Below are 23,666 nucleotides of genomic sequence, written 5' to 3'. Positions count from 1 at the left end.
CCTCATTCAGGAAACACCTGTTGAATCGTTCCCGGCAGTCTGTTGTCTAATTATTGAAGGACACAACATCAAGATACACGGATCTAACAGTGGCGATGAGCAAGTTCGAACCTTACTGCAACTCTGCATCACCTCCCAAGGATTCGCTCCTGAAGAAGGTCGAGTCCAGAAGCACGGGCGTCGACCACGGGCAACCACCCAGTCATCCAGCGGAGATTGGAGCATCGCAGGGGAGGCTGTCGAGAGCCAGGCTTGGCTTTCCAGTCACGGTGGTCCAGTGAAACGGGCTGGCAACAGGTACTGCGCAGACCCTTCCCGGACAGCGACGGGCTAGAGCCCGACCGAGCGGCACAGAAAAAGGCCGAGCAGCGTCGACGGGGAGAGAGAGAGGGCAGAGCGCACAGGGCGCAGCCGGTGTTCAGGACCAAGCGGCGTCAACGGGGGAGAGAGACGAGAGAGAGCAGAGCGCAGCCGGTGTTCAAGGGCCGAGCAGCGTCAACGTGGGAGAGAGGCGCGCAGGAAAACGCGAGGCGCTGCCATTTGCCATGAGGACCGCCGAGAGCGGCGTTGGCAGCAGCGCGGGAGACGCCATTTTAAGCCGCAGCGGGGAAGAAAGGAAAGTGCGGGAGACACCATTTTAAGCCAGTCTAACCACACCCAAAAATGCCGAAGAGTGGCAGTATCACAGCGTTCGACAATGAAGTCGAAGATTGGACGACACATGTCGAACACATAGAAGTATACTGCAAGGCGAATGAAGTGCCAGATGACAAGAAAGCGCTGGTATTGTTGAATTCAATGGGTGCAAAAACGTATGGCTTACTACGAAACCTAGTAACCCCAGAGAAGCCAGTAGAAAAGGATTTTGAAAACAGTGTCAATCCTACAGGACCACTTAAACTCCACACCGCTGCTGATAGCAGAACGATTTAAGTTTCACAAAAGGAACCAGCATAAAGATGAAAGTGATGCTGAGTATTTAACGGAACTGCGCAAGCTATCGAAACACTGCCAGCTTGGAACGGGACTAGCAGATACTTTAAGGGACAAGTTTGTGTGTGGGCTTCAAAGTGAAGGAACCCAGAAACGGCTTCTATCAGAAAAGGATCTTACGCTGGACAAGGCTTTCAGCATTGCAGTATCACAGGAAGCAGCAGCAAGGGGCTCTGCAGAGATACAACGGAGACCGCAAGAATATGGCACAAATGAAATGTCATATGGAACAGTGAAGTGCTATCGCTGTGGCAGAACAACACACGACCATAATGATTGCTGGTTCAAGGACAAAGTGTGCAGACAGTGTGGAAAAGTAGGACACATAGCAAGAGTCTGCAGGTCGGGAAAGAAAACCAGCAGCAAGAAATCTCCACAGGAGAAGTACAAGAAGGTACACAAGGTGACGGAGAGTAGTTCAGACGAACAGAAGAGTGATACAGACTCCGGAAGCAAGGAGCTGGGTTGTCTGAAACTACATAATGTGATCAAAACGGAGGATCACCAAACTATCTCGGTCATGCTAAAGATAGCAGGAGTCCAAGTGAAAATGGAATTGGACACAGGATCAGCCCTAACAGTCATAAACCAAAGGGACTACAAGCGGCTATTCTCACATATACCCTTGAGAGATACAAAGATTGTCTTGAAGACGTACACGGGGCAAAAAGTCTACCCCAAAGGAAAAATAAGGGTGAACGTTATATATAACGGCAAGGAAACACCAAAAATGGACCTATACGTATTGCCAGATGGAGGACCACCACTACTAAGACGTGAATGGATCCGGAAGATACAGCTAGATTGGCATTCCATACAGGCACTGACTGTGGCTGACAAAAAGGATGACGACGTCACACCTGGGCGACTGTCAAAGATCCTAACTGACACGAAAGAAGTGTTCCAGCAAGGACTCGGAACACTAAAAGGCATGACAGCGATGATTAAAATTGAAGAAAACGCAAGCCCAAAATTTTTTAAGGCCAGACCGGTACCTTATGCGATCTGCCCAGCCGTCGAAGCAGAGCTGGAGAGTCTGGAACGTTCAGGTGTACAGTCCAAGGTAGACTGGAGCGAGTGGGCTACACCCATTGTCCCTGTGATGAAAAAGTCGTTGAGCAGCACGCCTGGGGAACCAAGGAAGGTTCGCATCTGTGGGGACTTTAAGGTAACAGTGAACATGGTCCTTCACACCGTACAATATCCACTTCCGCGGATTGAAGATATTTTCGCGTCGCTATCTGGAGGGAAACGCTTCACGAAGCTTGATCTGGCCCAGGCGTATCTGCAAATGGAGGTAGAAGAAGCATCAAAAAAATACCTCAGAATCAACACCCATAAAGGTCTCTACCAATACAACCGGCTGGTATTCGGGGTAGCATCAACTCCGGCTATTTGGCAGAGGGCAATGGAACAAGTCCTGTAAGGGATCCCAGGGACCCAGTGTTATTTGGACGACATCCTGGTCACGGGCGAAAATGACAGTGATCACCTTGCCAACCTGGAGCAGGTGCTCACTAGATTGCAGGAATATGGGCTCTGAGCTAACCGCCCCAAATGCGAGTTTTTTAGAAAACAGATCTCGTATTGTGGCCACGTTATCGATAAAGAGGGGTTACATAAGTCCCCAGAGAAGATTGAGGCAGTAGTCAAGGCTCCAGCACCGGAAAATGTGTCGCAACTGAGGTCGTTCCTCGGGCTGGTAAACTACTACCATAAGTTCTTGCCGAATTTGTCTGCAATACTACACCCACTGAACACCCTACTGCAAACTGGGGTGCCATGGAAGTGGAGTGACGAATGTAGACGAGCTTTCCAGAAGAGCAAAACACTAATCACATCGAAAGAGGTATTGGCCCATTACAACCCGGCATTACCAATTCGGTTGGCATGTGATGCGTCACCCTACGGCATTGGAGCGGTGCTGTCGCACAAATTCTCAGACGGCTCAGAGAGGCCAATAGCCTTTGCGTCACGATCACTAACCTCAGCCGAGCGTAACTACGCCCAGATTGACAGGGAGGCCCTCCGCCTAGTGTGGGGAGTGAAAAAGTTCAATTACTACCTGCACGGGCAGAAGTTCACCTTGCTGACTGACCACCAACCACTTGTCTCCATCTTTAATCCAAAGAAGGGCGTTCCGGTGATGACTGCGCAATGGCTACAAAGATGGTCCCTTTTTCTAGGGGCGCACCAATATGAAATCGAGTATAAGGGCACGAAACAGCATGGAAACACTGATGGGCTATCACGCCTGCCACTGCCTACTGTGGAGGAAGCACCAGCAGTGGATCCTGTCAAAATATTTCATTTGACTATAATTGAATGCTTGCCAGTAACTAACACTGGTATAGAGAAGGAGACCCGAAATGACCCGACACTGTCTCGGGTATATGATTTGACGGTGAAGGGATGGCCAGCACATGGCGACTCACTGTTGCCAGCATTCTCATCCAGAAGAGAACAGCTGTCAGTATGCCAGGGGACCTTGATGTGTGGATCCCGAGCGGTAATTCCACCCAAGTTAAGGGAGAGAGTGCTCAATGAGCTTCATGAAGGTCATCTGGGAGGGGTGAAAATGAAAAGCCTTGCCAGGGCTTATGTGTGGTGGCCGGGGATCGATCAGCAAATCGAGGACCTGACAAAGAGCTGCTCAGGATGCCAGAAGTCGGGATGCCAGAAGGTCCAAAATGCACCACCACATGCCCCTCTACACCCATGGGAGTGGCCCTCATCTCCATGGCAACGGGTGCATATTGATTTTGCTGGTCCATTCATGGACTCAATGTTTTTAATAGCCGTGGATGCACACTCAAAATGGCCTGAGGTGATCAAAATGTCCACCACGGAGAAAACTATTGCAGTCCTATGGACCATTTTTGCCAGGAACGGCTTGCCAGAGCAGATTTGCTCTGATAACGGACCACAGTTTATGTCCGAAGAGTTTCGAAGATTTATGAAAAGGAATGGGGTAAGGCATTACACATCCGCCCCATATCATCCAGCCACAAATGGATCGGCTGAGAGGTTCGTACAAACTTTTAAGAAGGCAATAAAGGCTATGTACAATGACAACATTCCGCTGCAGCACAAGGTGGACAATTTCCTGTTCGCCTACCGGAATGCGACACATGCAGTCACCAACCAGGCCCCAGCCATGATGTTCTTTAACTGAAGGTTAAGATCTCGCCTGGATTTGCTCAGACCAAACGTACGAAGGGATGTTGAGAGTAAGCAATTCCAGCACATCCATCAGAAGCCAACAAGGAGCTTCAATGTAGGGCAACCAGTCTTGGCCCGCGACTACCGAACAGAAAAATGGCAGCCAGGAACGATATGCACACGGCAGGGCCCACTAATGTACACAGTGGACGTTGGGGAGAGCATTGTGAGACGCCATGCTGACCAGATCCTAGAGTCACAGGAACAAGTCAACCCTATGCCTCGCCCATACGTACCTGGTGATGAACCCGACGTACAGGTAGCATCTACCTCAAACAGTAGCATCGGAAGCTGATGAACCAACCGACGACAGGGGGCCAGAATCGCCTCCGCACCAAGAGCAAGACACTCGGGAAAGGCGCTATCCAGAAAGGATCAGGAAGCCTCCCCAAAGACTGAATTTATAAATAGACTATTTTCAGCTAATGTTGCATGTTAAAAGTGTTAATTGTCATTAGTTTGATATTTAATTGTTAAATGAGTGTTACGGTACTATTAATCTAAAAGGGGAGGAATTGTAATGTATGTACCTTTTTAAGGGGAGAACTACTTTTTACAGCTCCTGTATACTGTAGTACCGGCAGTGACCACACCTGTATATAAACCCTGAGTAGTAATCTGTATAGTTAGTTCTAGAGTAACCCTCATTCAGTAAACACCTGTTGAATCGTTCCCGGCAGTCTGTTGTCTAATTATTGAAGGACACAACATTAAGATACACGGATCTAACAATAAGGAAGGCAAATGGCATGTTGGCCTTTATTGCAAGGGGGTTGGAGTATAAGAGTAAGGAAGACTTGCTACAATTGTACAGGGCCTTGGTGAGGCCACACCTGGAGTACTGTGCACAGTTTTGGTCTCCTTATCTAAGGAAGGATATACTTGCCTTGGAGGCGGTGCAACGAAGGTTCACTAAATTGATTCCTGGGATGAGAGGGTTGTCCTATGATGAGAGATTGTGTAGAATGGGCCTATACTCTCTGGAGTTTAGAAGAATAAGAGCTGATCTCATTGAAACATGCACGATTCTGAAGGGGATTGACAGGGTAGATGCTGAGAGGTTGTTTCCCCTGGCTGGAGAGTCTAGAACTAGGGGGCATAGTCTCAGGATAAAGGGTCAGCCATTTAAGACTGAGATGAGGAATTTCTTCACTCAGAGGGTTACGAATCTTTGGAATTCTCTGCCCCAGAGGGCTGTGAATGCTGAGTCTTTGAGTATATTCAAGGCTGAGACAGATAGATTTTTGGACTCTAGGGGAATCAAGGGATATGGAGATTGAGCGGGAAAGTGGAGTTGAGGTCGATGATCAGCCATGATCTTATTGAATGGCGGAGCAGGCTCGAGGGGCCGTATAGCCTACTCCTGCTCTTATTTCTTATGTTCTTATTACCTGTGCCCAACTATAGTCATTCAACTCCAACAAACAGCTTGGCTTTATATAGCACTTTTAACATAGAAAAAAAGTCCCAAGATGCTTCACAAAGAAGTAGAAATGGACACTGAGCAGAAGGTGGGGGTGGTTAGGAGAGGTGACCAAAAGGCATGGTTGAATAGATATGTTTTGAGAAGGTATTTAAAGGCAGGGAAAGAGGAAGTGAGGTGGAGTTCCAGAGATTAGAAGCAAGATGGTTGAAATCTCTGGCACTGATGAGGGAGAGGAGCTTATGCAGAGGAGGCCAGAGTTAGAGCAACAATGGACTTGAGATGAGGCATAAGGGTGGAGGAGGTCAAGGAGTAGGAATTTGAAATTAATGTATTGGGGGATAGGGAGCAAACCGAGGTTGGCAAGGATTGGTGTGACTGTCAAGCAGCCCAGGATTGGGTACGGAGTTTTGGATGAGGTAGAATTTGGGAGATGACAACAGCTGGATTAGACTTTGGGCTGTAGTGTGCGATGGTAGGGATGGAAACAGGTGATATTGTGGATATATATTGGGATAGTTCAAAGGCAGATCATTGTATGAAACCAGTAGATTAATTCCTTTCTCAGTTTCAGATAATGGCCATTTGTTTTGCTAAGTTTATTTTTACCTTAATCAGCTGTTTGTTTCAGCAGAAGGGCAGCCATTTGTACAGTAAAAACATGATTGGTGTTCATTTATTGCTTCTTGCTAGTGCGTTGCCTAGCAACACAATGTGCTGGGCCTGAGATATGATAACAGTCTGGTCCAGCCCCATCTACAGTGTTGGGTACAATGCTGGTCACCGTATTATGAGTGCAATGGAGAGCAATGCACCTCCGACAGTGCAGCACTCCCTCAGTACGGCACTGGAGTGTCAGCCTGGATTATGTGCTCAAGTTTCTGAAGTGGGATTAAACCAATGACCACCTGACTCGGGCGAGAATGCTACACTGAGCCATGGCTGACATCTACATTACAACAGTGACTGCACTTCAAAAAGTACTTCATTGGCTGTAAAGCGCATTGGGACATCTTGAAGTCTTGAAAGGAGCTGTATAAATGTAAGTTCTCTCTTTAGGGGCTGGCCTCTTAAACTAATTGAGCTGTCCTCTTGTGATCTTTATCCCCTCCAGTACTCTTAAACCAAGCTTCTCACTGTGTATATATGTTTCTTGAACCCTGAATGACCTTTTGCAAGGGACACACTTACAGTACTGCTTGTATTCCTTAAGCCACAATTGCCTCTTTGCAGTAGGTCAGGTCTTGTCAAGGCTTCCAACACCTTGGCCAATGCTTTCTCAAAAACCACGGTGGAGGTTCATCGTAACTCTAAGCTAGATCTGCGCATCTGAACATATTAGAAGGTGGATTGACTTATTAAGACGAGTCTATAGTCGCAAGTTTGTAATAAAAGTTTCTCTTTCAGCTCCGAGCTGGGCCCTTCGATGAATTCCAAATTGCTACCATGCTGAAGGAAATCCTCAAAGGCTTGGACTATCTGCACTTGGAGAAAAAGATCCACCGGGATATTAAAGGTATGCTGGGATCACCGAGCTCGACCGGGTTTCTGTTCTGTGCAATGTGGTGCCGAGGATTTCTCAACCTTTTGTCTTCCTTCTCTTGCTCTTCCAGCTGCCAACGTCTTGTTATCTGAGCAAGGCGATGTTAAACTGGCGGACTTTGGTGTGGCTGGTCAGCTGACGGACACGCAGATTAAACGCGACACCTTCGTTGGCACGCCATTCTGGATGGCACCAGAGGTCATTCAACAATCTGCTTATGACTCAAAGGTAAGAGTGGTACAACAGCTGGCTCGCAACCATCATGAGATAAACTCATCTGTGTTTTCAAATCCCTCCATGTCCTCACCCCTCCCTATCTCTGTAACCTACTCCAGCCCTACAACCCTCCGAGATCCCTGCACTCATCCAATTATGGCCTCTTGAGCATCCCCAATTTTTGTCACCCCACTATTGGTGGCCGTGCATTCAGCTGCCCAGGCCCTAATCTCTGGAATTCCCTCCCTAAACCTCTCTGTCTCTCCACCTCACTCTCCTCATTTAAGACGTTCCTTAAAACCCACCTCATTCACCTATCCTAATATCTCTTTATGTGACTGTGTCAAATTTTGTTTGATAATCGCTCCTGTGAAGCGCCTTGGGACATTTTAATACGTTAAAGGCGCTGTATAAATGCAAGTTGTTGAGAAATGCAATGGTCACTGCCTCAACCATTCCCTGTGGAAAAATATTCCATGCTCTGGGAACCCTCTGCGTAAAGAAATTTCTCCCAACCCCTCCGCTCTGAATGGCCATTTTAAATTGATGGCCTCTCATCATTGACTCCCCCAACCAGAGGAAGTAGTCTCTCCCCTATTCACCTTATCAAAACCTTTCATAATTTAAAAAATACACCTCTCTTATTTGAATGATTAGACAGCAAGTCCCTGTTAGTTTCCCCAGAACACTGTCAACTCTAAATACAGAAAGAAAGACTTGCATTTCCATAGTGCCTTTCACAACCTCAGGATGCCCCAAAACACTTTACAGCCAATGAAGTACTTTTGAAGTGTGATCACTAATATAATGTAGGAAACGCGGCAGCCAGTTTGTGCACAGCAAGCTCCCACAAACAGCAATGAGATAAACGACTGAATTGTTTTTTTAGTGATGCTGATTGAGGGATAAATATTTGGTCATTATCACAGTGCTGTATGTGGGAGCTTGCTGTGCACAAATTGGCCACCGCGATTCCTATATTACAACAGTGACTACACTTCAAAAAGTACTTCATTGGCTGTACAGCCCGTAGCAACTTCCTGAGATTCTGCATGACACATTATAAATGCAAATTTGTTCTTTTATTTCTCCTTTTTCTCCATTTTTCTCCATCTTGCTGTTTTGTTATCTCCTTCATTCTTGCGCTCTCTTTCTCTGTTACACTCTTTCTCTTTCACTTTCTTTTTCTCGCTCTCCTTCACTTTCTCTTTTTTCACTTTCTTTTTCTCTCTATCCTTCCATGGGGTAGCATGATGCAGGCTTCTCTGCATTCGTTCATTATTACGCTGGCCTGCAGTACTGTAGTGTCTGTTATGTTGAACGTGTCTCGATATCTCTCTCCTCTTCTTGCAGGCAGACATCTGGTCTTTGGGTATTACCGCCATTGAGCTGGCCAAGGGCGAGCCGCCCAATTCAGACATGCATCCAATGAGGGTTCTGTTTCTTATACCCAAAAACAACCCACCAACTCTCGGCGGAGAGTTCAGCAAGTCCTTTAAGGAGTTTGTAGACGCGTGCTTGAATAAGGACCCTTCCTTTGTAAGTATCTAAGGGGTTGGATTCACTTTTTAGTCTCGAGTATTCTGAAAACCACTCATTTATACCACATGTGTGTTTGGAGGAAGCCCACCGTTCCCTGCCCCCATGATAGGCTCATAGATTTTGTGCTGTAGGTTTGTCCCATGGATGTTGGCTGTTGCACAGCTTAAAAATATAAAACTGAGTGTTTAAAAAAGAATTTGCGTTATGTACTCTGAGCTCATTCTTTTTACACAGGCAAACAGTGGATCCGAGGATTATTGGCCACTGGTTCCTGGTTTGTAGAATTAATGCTTGTATTTACATTTCAGTTCGTGCACAGACATAAATCAAAAAGAGGCTTAATTAAACTTTTCCAAGGGCTGCTTCACTCACACAAGCAATCAGACTCTTAGTGAGATGGAGTGGGTCAGCAGAAGAATTTTCCACCAGTTTGTGTGTCAATACAGGCTCCCAAGGAGCGGTTTCTTTTACCTATTTACCGTCCATCTCTCTTTCCGTATTTGCTCAGCGTCCGACGGCCAAGGAGCTGCTGAAACATAAATTCATCCTTAAAAACTGCAAGAAGACCTCCTATCTAACGGAAGTAATTGATGGGTACAAGAGGTGGAAAGCAGAAGGACACAGTGATGACGACTCCAGTTCAGATGAGTCAGATTCGTAAGTGCTTTTTAATAGAATTATATGTCTCGGGAAGTGAAGTGGTTATGTGACTGAATTAATAGTCCAGGGGCCCGGACTGATAATCCAGAGGATGTGAGTTCAAATCCCACCATGACAGTTTGAGAATTTGAATTCAGTTTATAAAAAAAAAAAAAACAATTCTGGAAATAAAAAGCTGGTCTCAGTAAAAGTGACCATGGAGCTGTCGGATTGTCGTAAGAACCCAACTGGTTCACTAATGACCCTTTAGGGAAAGAAACCCGCTGCCCTTACCCGGTCTGGCCTGTACGTGACTCCAGTCCCACACCAACGTGGTTGACTCTTAACTGCCCTCTGATGTGACCTAGCGAGCCGCTCGGTTTTATCAAACTGCTACAAAGCAGTGGTTGGAGAAGGCGGCCCACGATCACCACCTCAGGGCAACTAGTGATGAGCAATAAATGCCTACCTGCCAGTGACACCCACATCTCAAGAATGGTATTTTCTTGAATTGTCAAGTTTGTTGGAATCACTATTGTAGAGCCAGTGAGGATCCAGGTTTGATCTCAGCCAGACTGCTGACAGTTGGCCTCAGTGTCCTAATCATTATCTGATGACGTTTGCTCTGTGTTGATGGTGGGTGAGGACAGGGCTCTACTCTGATGTCTTGTAGGATTGAGTAGCTGTTGGTGTTGATAAATGGTCGGTTGTACTAACGGATGAAAGGGCGGCCAGTGTATGTCAGATTCCTGAGGATTGGAGAGCAGTAAACAAGACTGAATTATTTGAAAACTAGTTTAGAGAGTTGAGTATCTGGAAACCACACAGCAGACACATTCATACTCATTGACCAGAAAACCCACCAAACAAATGTAAGGGATTTAGTTGGAAAACATCAGGAGAAACCAGCCTTAATCAAGGGGTGGGGGGTGAGACATAGATTCAGGAAAGGGCAGGCACCATGGATTCAGGAAAAGGAAGTCTTGCTTATCCAAGGCAGAGCAAATAATGAACATTGAGCCAGATTATTAGACCCAAACTATGTACTGAATGGAATGTTGTAATTATCAGGGAAAGGGTTTGAGGATTATTTTTAACAAGTCTTTCAATGTATCAGCCCCGTGTATGGTGTAAAGCAAACTCATTTGGGTATTAGCAGTGGGATACACTATAAATCAAATTATTACAGTGTAAGCCCTGGTTAAGCTCCTTCTAAGTACAGTCTGCAGAGTTTGGCAGTGGACCATAAGAAAGATGAAATTGCCCTTGAGAGGATCCAATGTAGGGTTTCTACAGCTGATGCCAGGCTTCAGGAATCTAAGTTATGAGGGAAAGGTTAAGAAAGTTGGAAATGTTCATGTTGAAAAAGTAACTTTGACATGAACGAAAGAAGTTTTCAAAATGTGCTCTTCCAACTGAACCCCAGTACGGGTCCTTGCCTGCAGGAAAGAAGGGGGGTAAAAGGAGAAAATGAGGGGCTCATGGACCAGCTCACATTGGACTTCCAGAACATGAGGCGCAATAGGACACATGCTGTAATCCACAATCCCCCTTGCTTGGTCATGCCTTTCAGGAGAGGCACTCAATAGAAAGTTCATAACATAAGAAATAGGAGCAGGAGTAGGCCACTTGGCCCCTCGAGCCTGCTTCGCTATTCAATAAGATCATGGCTGATCTTGGGCTCAAAGCCACTTCCCTGCCCGCTCCCCATAACCCTTCACTCCCTTATCTTGCAAATATCTGTCTACCTCCACCTTAAATGTATTTAATGACCCAGCCTCCACAGCTCTCTGCGGCAGAGAATTCCACAGATTTATGACCCTCTGAGAGAAGAAATTCCTCCTCATCTCAGTTCAAAAAGGGTGACCCTTTATTCTGAATCTATGCCCCCGAGTTCTAGATTTCCCCACGAAGGGAAACATCCTCTCTGCATCTACCTTGTCGAGCCCCCTCAGTATCTTATTTTCAGTAAGATCACCTCTCATTCTTCTAAATTCCAATGAGTATAGGCCCAGCCTGTTCAACCTTTCCTCATAAGTCAACCCCCTCATCTCTGGAATTAACCTAGTGAATCATCTCTGAACTGCCTCCAATGCAAGTATATCCTTCATTAAATAAGGAGACCAAAACTGTACGCAGTACTCCAGGTGTGGTCTCACCAATACCCTGTACAGTTGTAGCAGGACTTCCCTGCTTTTATACTCCAACCCCTTGAAATAAAGGCCAACATTCCATTTGTCTTTTTGATTACTTGCTGTACCTGCATGTTAATTTTAGTGTTTCATGCACAAAGACCCCCCCAGGTCCCTCTGAACTGTAGCATTTTGTAATCTCTCTCCATTTAAATAATAATTAGTTTTTTTATTTTTCCTGCCAAGTGCATAACCTCGCACTTTCCCACATTATACTCCATCTGCTAAATGTTTGCCCATTCACTTAGCCTGTCTATATCCCTTTGCAGATTCTTAGTCCTCTGCACAACTTGCTTTCCCACCCATCTTCGTATCATCCGCAAACTTGGCTATATTACACTCGGTCCCTTCATCCAAGTCATTAATGTAGATTGTAAATAGTTGAGGCCCCAGCACCGATCCCTATGGGATTCTGGGAGGGAAGGAAAATTAATGGGCAATTTATCCCAAGGCCCTCATTAACATCTAGACCAAGTGAAGTGATGCCAGAGGCCTTGAAGGAGGTCACTTTTGTGCCTTTTGTCAATGTTATTGTCACTCCTGATTGGTTGGATAATAATTTACTGTTAGTCCGGCTTGGTTGGATGTTAATATATTGCTATAGTTGGCTAGCAAACTGGGCTTTCTGACGTTTAAAAATAGATTCAACACTAACCAAGTAATTTTTTTTCCTTTTTAAAGCACTTTTAGCTAATATTATCTGCATACTTGGTGAATGTGAATAGACAATTTTCAGTAAGGAAAATCACAATACTGTCACAGGAACTAACCCAAAGTCATTTTCAGTCACGGAAGCCTAGAACCACACAAACACACACTGTCGCTTTAATTGCAACTCATTTCTGTTGCACTCTAGAACTGCAGAAGCTGTCCACAAATCTTTGGGTAGAAGCACCACTCTCTGAGTAAACTATTTTTAGTGATGTTGGTTGAGGGATAAATACTGGCCAGGACACTGGGGAGAACTCCCCTGCTCTTCTTCAAATAGTGCCATGGGATCTTTTATGTCCACCCAAGAGGGTGGGCCTCAGTTTAATGTCTGCTCTGAAAGATGGCAACTCCGACAGTGCAGCGCTTCCTCAGTACTGCTCTAGAGTGTCAGCCTGGGTTAGCTGCGCAAGTCGCTGGAGTGGGACTTGACCCAAGACCTTCTAACTTGGGCGAGACTGCGACCACTGAGCCACTGCTGTCATGGCAAGAAGGAGGCCCACACCACCTCCTCTGGCCAATTGGAGGTGAGCAATAAAATGTGGCCTTACAGGTGTGACCCGCATCCCAAGAACAAATAACACAAATTAAAAAAAAAATGACAACAGAAATATTTCTGCTCGGAGGTAAAGGGCCCAGAAATTGCTCCAAGTCTTTGGAATGGAGCTTGAAGCGAAGACCTTCGGACTCAGAGGTGAGAGTGCTACCACTGGGCCATGGCTGACACTTAGCTAGATGTGATAAAGAATTATGTAAGTGGAAGTCGTTCTGCTTGCAGGGCACCATGAAATTCCTTGCTTGCCTTGTTCCAAGTGTTGGTGCATTCTCCATTGCAAGTTGCAATGCCCAGGTTATCTCAAATCCAAACCTAAATGTTCCTGTCTCTGGGTAGGTCATTGGCCCAGGCATTACTAAACTGTGAAGGACGTGCCAATGGCTGATTGGATAACTTCACGGTCCAGTGTGGTACTGATCCATACAGAGATCGGGAGAGCTCAACCCCAGTCTGTGCTGGGTTAACTGATCTCAACGGCAGCAATGTTGTGTTACTGCAGTTTGCATCCCAGTGCTGGAAAGCAGGGACCATATCAACCAGGGTTCATCAGGCTCATGTGTGAGACCTTCCTGTGGTTGAAGAGCTTGTCAACACTGCCTATCATTACTCTCAAAGAATGGCTATTCGGCCAAGTTACTTGGAGTGCTGGCCCCATGGAATTGCAGCCTAGCTCACACCCCACTTTTGGGGTTGGGGGTACAGAGGGGAACTATCAAAACAAAGCAATAATGGGTCAGGTCACAGAGTCCACATGAGAAGAGAACACTGAATGTTCTGAAGAGATGGGAATCAATTTATCACGCAACCCTGTAACCTTCTGTTCTTTTCTCCTTTAGTGGAAGTAATGACAAGGAGAATAAAAATGAGAAGCCCATCGAGTGGTCCTTCACCACAGTGAGAAAGAAACCTGACCGAAATAAACTGCAGAATGGAACAGTAAGTAACTAAGAGTGTTCCACAAGGAGTGGCCTGGCTCTTCTTCCGCTCCCTCCTTCCTTCTCAGTTCTTGAAGTATAGGGTTATCTAACTTGGAAAAACAACAGCAGGCTGGCTCGATAAGTTTTGAAGAAAAAAAATGTTCTACTGAGTCCTTAGCCACGTGTTTATTTGGGTGATGAGCGCAGCTGTGAATCTAATCTGTTTGTACAGCCTCTACTCATGACGGGTGTGAGGAGCTGATACACGGCCGTGGCTCAGTGGTGGCACTCTTGAGTCAGGAGACTTGACCTCAGGATGTTCCAAAGCGCTCCACAGCCAATGAAGTACTTTTGAAGTGTAGTCGCTGTTGTAATGTAGGAAACACAGCAGCCAATTTGTGCACAGCAAGCTTCCACAAACAGCAATGTGATAATGACCAGATAATCTGATGTTAGTTGAGGGATAAATATTGGCCAGGACACCGGGGATAACTCCCCTGCTCTTCTTCGAAATAGTGCCATGGGATCTTTTACGTCCACCTGAGAGAGCAGACAGGGCCTCGGTTTAACGTCTCAGCCGAAAAACGGCACCTCCGACAGTGCAGCACTCCCTCAGTCCGCCTGGATTTTGTGCTCAAGTCTGGAGTGGGACTCGAACTCACAACTTTCTGTCTAAGAGGCAAGAGTGCTATCACTGAGTGATAGCTGCCACCTGATAGTGAGTGAAGTGTGAGTGGAGTTGGGGAAATAGAGACGGATTTTGCTACGAGTTGTTGGCACAATCACTGGCTCGCACTGACTTGCCTCCACCACTATATTCGTGCTGATCTAAGCAATCGTTAACATTTGCATTCTTTCAATATTTAGGACCAAGACCTCAAGAAGTTATCAGCATGCTTATCGACTGTGATCACTCCTCTTTTTGCTGAGGTAGGTGAAATGTGGAGGCCCCTTTTAAAGGCGCGTGCTTTGTTTTCACGAGAGAGCATTCGAACAGCACTAAAACCCATGCATCTTTCTCAAACCAGCTTAAGGAACAGGAAAGAGGCAACGCAGGAAAGACTGAAGCAATAGATGAACTTGAAAGAAGCATTAACATGGTGGAAGCCAGCTGCCCGGGCATCACAGAGAAGATGATAAAGAAACTAATAGACAGGTTTCAAAGGTCAGTTCCTTGTCAGGTAATGTTTGAAGCACTGGTATCTTGTCTTTGCTACTGAAACATTTGTAATAAATCTGAGTTTATGTATAGAGTGTTATTTATTTAGCTGTATTGCTATTCATTTTCTTTATCAACCAATCTTTCTAAACCTAAATAAATCCATGCTCTCAATATCTCAGTGAGGCAGTAATATCAGTTCTTTTACACTCATTACCCAGTTTCAACAATTGCATCTGTCTCTACCTCTGTAACCTCCTCCAGCCCTACAATCCTCAGAGAACATTCACAGAATCACAGAAACCCCACAGTGCAGATGGAGGCCATTTCGGCCCATCGAGCCTGCACCGACACATATCCCACCCGATCCCCGTAACCCCTACACCAACACATATCCCACCCTATCCCCGTAACCCCACGTATTTAATCCCCCTAACACTAAGGGTCAATTTATCATAGCCAATCAACCTAACTCGCACATCTTTGGACTGTGGGAGGAAACCGGAGCACCCGGAGGAAACCCACGCAAACACGGGGAGAATGTGCAAACTCCACACAGACAGTCGCCCGAGGCCGGATTCGAACCCGGGTCCCTGGCGCTGTGAGGCAACAGTGCTAACCACTATGCCACCGTGCTGCCTTCATCCAACTCTTGCACATCCCCCACTTCCTTCGCCTCACCATTGGTGTCTGTGCCTTCAACCACCTAGGCCCGAAGCTCTGGAATTCCATCTCTAAACCTTTGCTTAAATCCTACCTCTTTGACCAAGCATTTGGTCGCCTGTCCTAATGTCTCATTCTTTTGCTCTGCGCCAACTTTAGTCATTTTACGCTCCTGTGAAGTGCATTTGGACGTTTTACTACATTAAAGGTGCTATATTATTGCAAGTTGTGTTGTTGCAGTACAAGTTAAAAATAATAGGAAAATTTCTCACCACATTTCTTACCCTCATAGTCTCTCCATTGTTACTGTTTGCTTTATCTTTATGATGAAGCATCTGTCAGATATTGAAAGTGTTAGACGTGCAAAGTCTATGCTTCAGTTGCACGGTCAAACCACAGCTGAGCAACTTGGGGATGCCCCTATGAATAAATAACATCTAGGGGAAAAAATAGAGACAGTCATTTCCTGCCTTTTTTATTTTCTGACCCGGAGCCAGGAATTTACAAGTCGCTACCAATCTACAAACATCCCTCAGCAACAGCAGTCACCCTCTAATTGTCCTCGGGATGTGCCTATTTACAGCAATTAAGGGCTGGATTTTGTGGGGGGGTCAGCAGGCGCGATCGGTGCGGGTCGGGTGGAAAAGTGTTTTTTTTTCCAGCAGGTCGGGTGAACCCACCGCCGTGTGCCTTTACCAAATGTCAGGTCTGTCCGCGCTGAGCAGACCCGATACGCAGCGGCGGGGGAGGTGATTAAAATCATTAGTGGCTTGTTTACAGCCACTTATCAAAGGTTTTTTCCCAGCTTTTTGGATTTGATAGGTCGCCCACCGGTTTCCCGCCGTGCCTGGACCTTGTCTGTGAAGCTGAGGCTAGAGGCCACTGGTCTTTGAATCAGCTGCATCTGTGAGGTGCGCCACAGGAGATCTGCTAGTAAAAATAAATGAAGGTGATTTGGAACATCTGGGAGAGAACGAGGATCAATTTCATAATTTACAATATTTGCCGCTGATTCATTAGAATCAATTAATCGAATACTACTTGTGGGTTTTTTGGAACTACAGTGGGATTCTCTTTCGCCAGTCGCTGCATCTAGTGAGCAGTCACTTAGAATGGTCAGGATCTGCTTTCCAATCACATAACTAAGTGGTAGCATTCTCGCCTCTGAGTCAGAAGGTCGTGGGTTCAAGTCCCACTCCAGAGACTTGAGCACATAATCCAGGCTGACACTCCAGTGCAGTGCTGAGGGAGTGTTGCACTGTCAGAGGTGCCGTCTTCCGGATGAGACGTTAAACCGAGGCCCCGTCTGCCCTCTCAGGTGGATGTAAAAGATCCTATGGCACTATTCGAAGAAGAGCAGGGGAGTTCTCCCCGGTGTCCTGTGAAATATTTATCCCTCAACCGACATCACTAAAACAGATTACCTGCTCATTACCATATTGTTTGTGGGATCTTGCTGTGTGCAAAGTGGGTGCTGCATTTCCCAAATTGCAACAGTGACCACACTTCAAAAGTGCTTCATTGGCTGTAAAGTGCTTTGGGACGTCCTGAGGTCATGAAGGGTGCTGTAGAAATGCAAGTTCTTTTTTCTTTCTTTGTTATTGCAGTTATTTATAGCAGTCAGTTTAGTGGCAGTTCCCCATTGTTGAAAGATAGTTTGCTTTATGCAGATTACCAAAGTTACAACCATCTAGCACAGGTCATGACCAACAGGCTGCTTGTTGTCCTCATGACTGGATCCTGCGGATGTCCGGTTGACTCTTGCTGAACGGAGCAGGGCTCGTCGTGAATCCCAGGAACCACAGGATCCAATGGTGCCTCAGAACCTCTCACTTGGCTGTGTCAAATCCTGGAAAGGAATGCTGGGTTGGAATGGCCAGTATTCCAGTCTTGTTAACTCACCCAGTTGAAGTGCTCTGAAGGGAATGCTGGCTGGGTGGCCTGTTGCTTGTTTTCCGTTCTCACTTCGGGTCAAAATGCATTCAAGGGTAATGAAAACCTTGTGTTGCAAAGATTCAGTCAGCATTTTTGAGATGTGATGCAATAGGAATCTCATTCTTTCTGAATGGATTCACGACGTTATCAGGGCAATTTATTCCCAGCCAACGAAGGATAAAGGGAATGATGGACAGATATGAGGGACACATAGCCTGAAGAGGAATGTCCAATTCATAGCTCATCACCTCACAAGAGGAGCGAGCCTTTGCATCAGTGATGGCGTTCCCGCCGGAGTCAGAAGGTGCAGGGTTCGAATCCCACTCCAGACAGCCCCAGCCAGTGGAGACCGCAGCTCCGGCTGAGAACCCTGGGTTGACATCCAGCGGGATACTCACGTCCGGTGGGTGTGGGTGGCCATGCCCCCCTCATCGTATGGGCTGTGGGAGCCCACAAAATCCTCTCACCACTCCACACTGTTCTCCAAAGAAAGAGTGCGAAGATACAAAAACAAGAGTTCTTTTCAAATGCCCTCAACATTTAATGAGCTTTAAAAAGTGGCCTCCTGAAAAGCCCACCCAATAGCGGTGGTGCTACAGAATAGGAAGCTGCTCCTTCCCAAAATAAGCAGCTGTTTAGTGTCACGGATCACCTGCAACAGCTGGAAAACACGATAAAACTGGATTTCCATAATCGCACGACTGACTCTTCCTCTGAGGGATGTTGTGTTGAATCATGTTTATTTGCCATTTTAGACAGTACAAAGATCAGTACAATAAGTGCAGCACCATCAGTGTTCACCAGGGCAACAACTTCAGTCTCCAAGCTATCTGCCCAGTAACCTTTTCATACAGTTTACTGTGCTCCCCTTGTGTAATCCTGACCTCGAATGTTGCAATTGCACTTACCTGAATGAAGCCATCCCTACAGTTATCGGTGCACAAGGTACCTGAAAGTTTATATTCTTTTATATTCATTCTTGTGATGTGGGTGTCACTGGTAACGGCGGCATTTATTGCCCATTGCCCTAGTTATCTTGGTTACAGCTGAGTGGCTTGCTAGGCCACTTCACAGGGCAGTTAAAAGTCAACCACATTGAGTGTGGGACTGGAGTCACATATGGGCTGGACCGGGTAAGGACGGCAGGTTTCCTTCCCTAAAGGAGATTAGTGAACCAGTTGGGTTTTTGCAACAATCAGACAGCTTCATGGTCACTTTTACTGATGCCAGATTTATATTTCCAGATTTTTTTTAAAAAAACAATTAAAAATTCTCGTACTGCATTTGAACTCGCGTACCCTGGATTACTAGTCCAGTAACATAATCACTTCACCACTGTACCCCCTGTAAAGTGGAGAGCTAAACAACAACAACGTGCATTTATACAGTGCCTTTAACGTAGTAAAATGCCCCAAGGCGCTTCACAGGAGCATTATCAGACAAAATCTGACACTGAGCCACATAGAGAAATTAGGGCAGGTGACCAAAAGCTTGGCCAAAGAGGTAGGTTTTAAGGAGCATCTTAAAGGAGGAGAGAGAGTTGGAGAGGTTTAGGGAGGGAATTTCAGAGCTTAGAGCCTAGGTGGCTGAAGGCACGGCCGCCAATGGTGGAGCGATTAAAATCAGGGATGCTCAAGAGGCCAGAACTTGAAGAGTGCAGATATTTCTGGGGGGTGGTTATAGGAGATTACAGAGAGAGAGGGGGGGGTTGCGAGGCCATGGAGGGATTTGAAAACAAGGATGAGGATTTTAAAATCGAGTCGTTGCCGAGCCGGGAGCCAATGTCGGTCAGCGAGCACAGGGGTGATGGGTGAACGGGACTTGCTGCAAGTTAGGACACAGGCAGCCGAGTTTTGGATGAGCTCGAGTTTACAGAGGGTGCCGAGAAGTCACTGTAAAATGTCACTCTTTTCTAATTTTATGATCTTTTGTCCACGTTAGGTTTTCGGCCACTGAAGCATCTTAAAGACGCCACCTACCAACCCAGATTCTTTTATTGGTCCCAACAAATCAACACTGTCCAAAACTATCTCTACACGACACCCCAGGACTGGAGAACAGGTTTCTTCTCCCCTACCGTGTCTTCCTTCGCTCACAAAACTGTTCTTAACTCTTTCTTATTTTTTAACAATTGAGTTTTGTCAGTAAAAAGGTGGTAAACACTTTACGTATGTGTATGGTGAGGCCAAGGAAGAAAACTTGACTGCTGGAAAGCCTGAAATGATTGAATGATTATTTTTTAAACAGGGAGAAATCCCGCCCCTACTGTATATCTTTGTTATTTAAATAGAAATCTCAAACCCCAGCGCTCAGTTGAATGCCATTCTTGTTGGTGATGTCTGTTTAGGAAAGTGTAAGGCAGCCACATTTACCTAAGTCTCCATTGCACTCCACCGGGATTAGACCTCAGGCAGCTACTTGCGCCAAAGGGAAATAAAGGGCTAGATCGGAGAAAGGAAGAGGGTGACATTATGTGACTTTACCAGGAAGTTGCTTACTCTAAATCTAGCAACAGACACACGCTTTTCTTCCCCCAAACAGTTTCTTCCTCTGCATCTGAGTCTGGCTGGAAAATGGAGATTATGGAGATAGATATAGCGAATGAGAAGTTGTGTGTTTATATCGGAAGAGGCCCCCACCTTGCCTCATGCCAAGACGAGCCTTAGCGTGATTTCAGAATGAGTGTCCACTCCTGTCCCCATCTCCTTGACTATTGGTGCCATGTAAGGCCAGTGGGTATCTTGAAACCAGCTATGCCAAGGATGTCCATCCCCCAAGCCTGGCGATCTGTCTGTCGAGGCTCTGGCAGCTCACCGGTTCGGGCTTGTATTATCTTTCTTGCTGGACGGTCCTATTTGAATTCTGTGGATTTGGTAAGGGCCGTTCTCTGCTGTTGCCCCATTGGTGGATAAACCCTCAATCAGAACCCCAAAATTTGTTCCTGTCAGCACAATATCAATCCTTCCCAAGGCTCCATGTTACACAGTCTACATGGCCCTCAAAGACAACAGCTTGGCCACCCTGAGCTATGCGATTTATTATTCTTATAACATATTGACCCATTATGCCGGCTGCTGTTGTTAATACTTTAGTACATTGCTAGGTGTTAGTTTATACATCCTGTTGAACTCCAAAGTAAATTTGTAGCAGAACTATAACATTTCTGATATTGTTGATCAGGTGCTTTTGGTGCCCACATACTATGGGTCAGCAAAGTCCATGTGGAGAAGCCACCTCTTCAATACAGTGTCCTGAAACCGCTTGAGAGCCCCCTTATATTCTGCCACAAGGTCCAAGAGAAGGGAACAGAACCATTCTTCCAAAAAAAGAAAGAACATTATCACTTCTTTCAAAAAAAAGTTAAAGCAAGTCAACCTTTCCCATTCACTTCACTTTTCTCATACCATGGGTCATATTTCCTTGAACCTTTTTGCCTCATGTCCCTACAAGAATAACCTAAACCTAAAAGACGTTATGTAAAGAATATACACGAGCATTGCTCAAAACTAACAGTCTTCCAGATGTCCTCCCAAATGGCCAGATCTGAGGCTTGGGAGGTGGATTCTACCTTGTGTGTCATCAAGGAGCCCCCAGCTGTGTTGTTGGCTCATTCTGTAACTCAATTTGGCATTCTCTGCTTTGAAAGGGGCTGGCCTGGACTGTCCCCTTAATGACGCAGAAAGCTGTTGCAAGTGGTCGTATGAAAAGGCACAGTCCAGATGAAGGCACAAAGCTATGTGTAGACTCACGGTGTGAACTTGCTGTACATCCCAATGCATGAGAAGCAGACGAGGCCACTGGAGAGACGGAATCCACGCACGCCTCCCATCGCCGACCTTTTTTTAGGTGGGGGGAGGAAAGGGGAGCGAGGAGGGGGTTGCTGAGTGGCCTGCGACAGAAGTTAAGTAAGGAAGATGATATGTCCACAAAAGGAATTGGTTAAAGGAGATTTTACATTCTTCTGCTGTGACCTTGTCAAGTATGGCGGCTGAGCCGTCGTGTTTAAAATCCCTCCTTCAGAGAAGGAGGACTTCAGTCCCTGTTTGATAGGAACCTACCTGTTTCTCAGTAGACTGAGGATGGAAGCTCGTTCAAAATTCTGCGAAGATATCCTATACAGAGCCTCCATCAATTATTATGAAGCCCATTCTATTCAGTTCCAATCTCTGTTGACTTCGCCTGCTCTCAGTATATTTGTGGGCCCCTGGAGTTCACAAACATTCTGTTTGTCATCCATTAGTAACATTTGGGTTGTGTGCTGCTACTTTTAGTAGTTTCTCTCATCTTATCGTGGAATTGGCACCAGGGTGGAAGGTTAGATGCCAGCCAAACACAGTTGTACATTTGTTTGTTAAGTCTGCTTTAAGAAAGGCTTAAGAGTGATTGAGCAGTTTGGTGACTCCAGGTGCGAGAGATCTTCGACAATTGGCCAATCCCCCTCGCTTGTAAATATGGATTGAATTTAAAAGCAAATAAATCCCAAGGGCCAATGTCCCGAGTACAGTGTGGCTGGTGGAGGTGGGCTGGGGTTCCCGCTTGATGCGCCCCTGAATATCGGGAAATCGCAGGCCCTCTCCACCCCCATGCCCACCGCCCGCCCCCCCCCCCCCCCAAACCAGATTTCCCAGAATGTCCAGCAGGTGGGTGTGGCTCCCGAGCTGGTGGGAGAACACTGGTCTCATTCAACAAAACAAATCGAACAAAACAAAGGGATTGAAGTGTAAATCTGCACCGAACGTGAACCAGTTCTGTCCGGTTCCAAGCTCACGATGGGTGCAGCCATAGGACATCTTGGAATAAGGTGGGAAGGTTCTGCTCTCTCCCAATCGAAGAGCTCGCTGGGGTACCCAGGAATGGATGGGTCTCCACATCCAGCCCAAGAGAGAGAGCCAGCCACATGTGTATATATTTTGTTATAGATCACCACAGGGTGTTTACACTTTGCTTCTGACTGTTCGGTTTTGTTTTGTGTGCGGGAGCCCAATGTAAAGATATGCAATTGTGTCTTTCATTTTTTTTTACCCACTCTGTAAATTTTACGCAAAATTTCTTTTTGATATATGTGTATATATATATAGATTGCTTAGACGTATTTTGCCAAATATTTCAACGTGATTGGTTGGCGCATGGTAATTAGACAACATATCAATGGCCAAATAGGGAGAGATTTAGTTGCCATTAGTGCTCTCACATGTATCAATCATTTCATAGTGTTGGTGGAGTCCTGCATATATCGCAAAATGCCAAGCATTACACTTCAACTGATGCCTGCTGCAGTTAGTTATTTACCCAGTCAAACAAGGTAACTTTTCACCCTGAACGTAACGCAATCAGGCCAATTTTTTCTAGATTGAAAAGAATTATCATTTTGTTTCGCCGGTAATTTTGAAAAAGCCACAATTAATGTCGATTTAAAGCAATATTTTTGTAAGTGTGTAAAAAAAAAAATTAAAAAAAAATAGCGGTGTAAATATAGAAATATGTGAGGATCTAGTAGGGGAGCGCAAGCTGTGTTAGTCAGATCTGTGACCGTTAATAGTCTTGTAAATCTGTTTTGTAGATAACGTTTTGTTATTCTTAGTTGTGGGTTTTGAATGGTTTTATGAATAAATATTTAAATCATCCTCGGCAGTTGCTTTGAGTGTTTGTTGGAGATCGCGGAGAATGTTTCTTGGAATGTTGCAGTATTAGCGGGAACAGGGGAAGGCCATTCAGCCCCTCAATCTTGTTCTGCCATTCAATTAGACCATGGATGATCTGTATCTTGACTCCATCTACCTGCCTTGGTTCCGTGCCTCTTAATACCCTTGCCTAACAAAAATCTATCGCTCAGTTTTGAAATTTTCAATTGACCCCCCCACCCCACCCCCCCAGCCTCAACAACTTTAGGTGAGAGTTTTCCAGATTTCCACTCCCTTTTATATGAAGAAATGCTTCCTGACATTACCCATGAACAGC

The 23,666-nt window shown here is 45.8% G+C and overlaps 1 protein-coding gene across 1 annotated transcript in view; it reads left to right on the top strand.

The window, feature by feature from the left end:
* The window catches only part of LOC147124901 (serine/threonine-protein kinase 26-like), a 157,162-nt gene extending 133,830 nt beyond the window's left edge, over positions 1 to 23,332 (top strand). Inside the window, exons 4-11 of the mRNA XM_085994618.1 lie at positions 7,046 to 7,154; positions 7,252 to 7,409; positions 8,751 to 8,936; positions 9,448 to 9,596; positions 13,871 to 13,970; positions 14,819 to 14,881; positions 14,980 to 15,116; positions 19,650 to 23,332. Coding sequence (XP_085850744.1) covers positions 7,046 to 7,154; positions 7,252 to 7,409; positions 8,751 to 8,936; positions 9,448 to 9,596; positions 13,871 to 13,970; positions 14,819 to 14,881; positions 14,980 to 15,116; positions 19,650 to 19,674 — 927 coding nt within the window. The 3' untranslated portion in view covers positions 19,675 to 23,332. The remainder of the gene's footprint in view (positions 1 to 7,045; positions 7,155 to 7,251; positions 7,410 to 8,750; positions 8,937 to 9,447; positions 9,597 to 13,870; positions 13,971 to 14,818; positions 14,882 to 14,979; positions 15,117 to 19,649) is intronic.
* The last annotated feature ends 334 nt before the right edge of the window (positions 23,333 to 23,666 follow it).

The sequence above is a fragment of the Somniosus microcephalus genome, chromosome 1 (assembly GCF_052327205.1).
Source record: "Somniosus microcephalus isolate GS21.2 chromosome 1, FLI_Smic_1.0, whole genome shotgun sequence".
Taxonomy (NCBI): domain Eukaryota; kingdom Metazoa; phylum Chordata; class Chondrichthyes; order Squaliformes; family Somniosidae; genus Somniosus; species Somniosus microcephalus.
The sequence above is the reverse complement of the archived record's forward strand: the minus strand, read 5'-3'. Positions and strand labels throughout refer to the sequence as shown.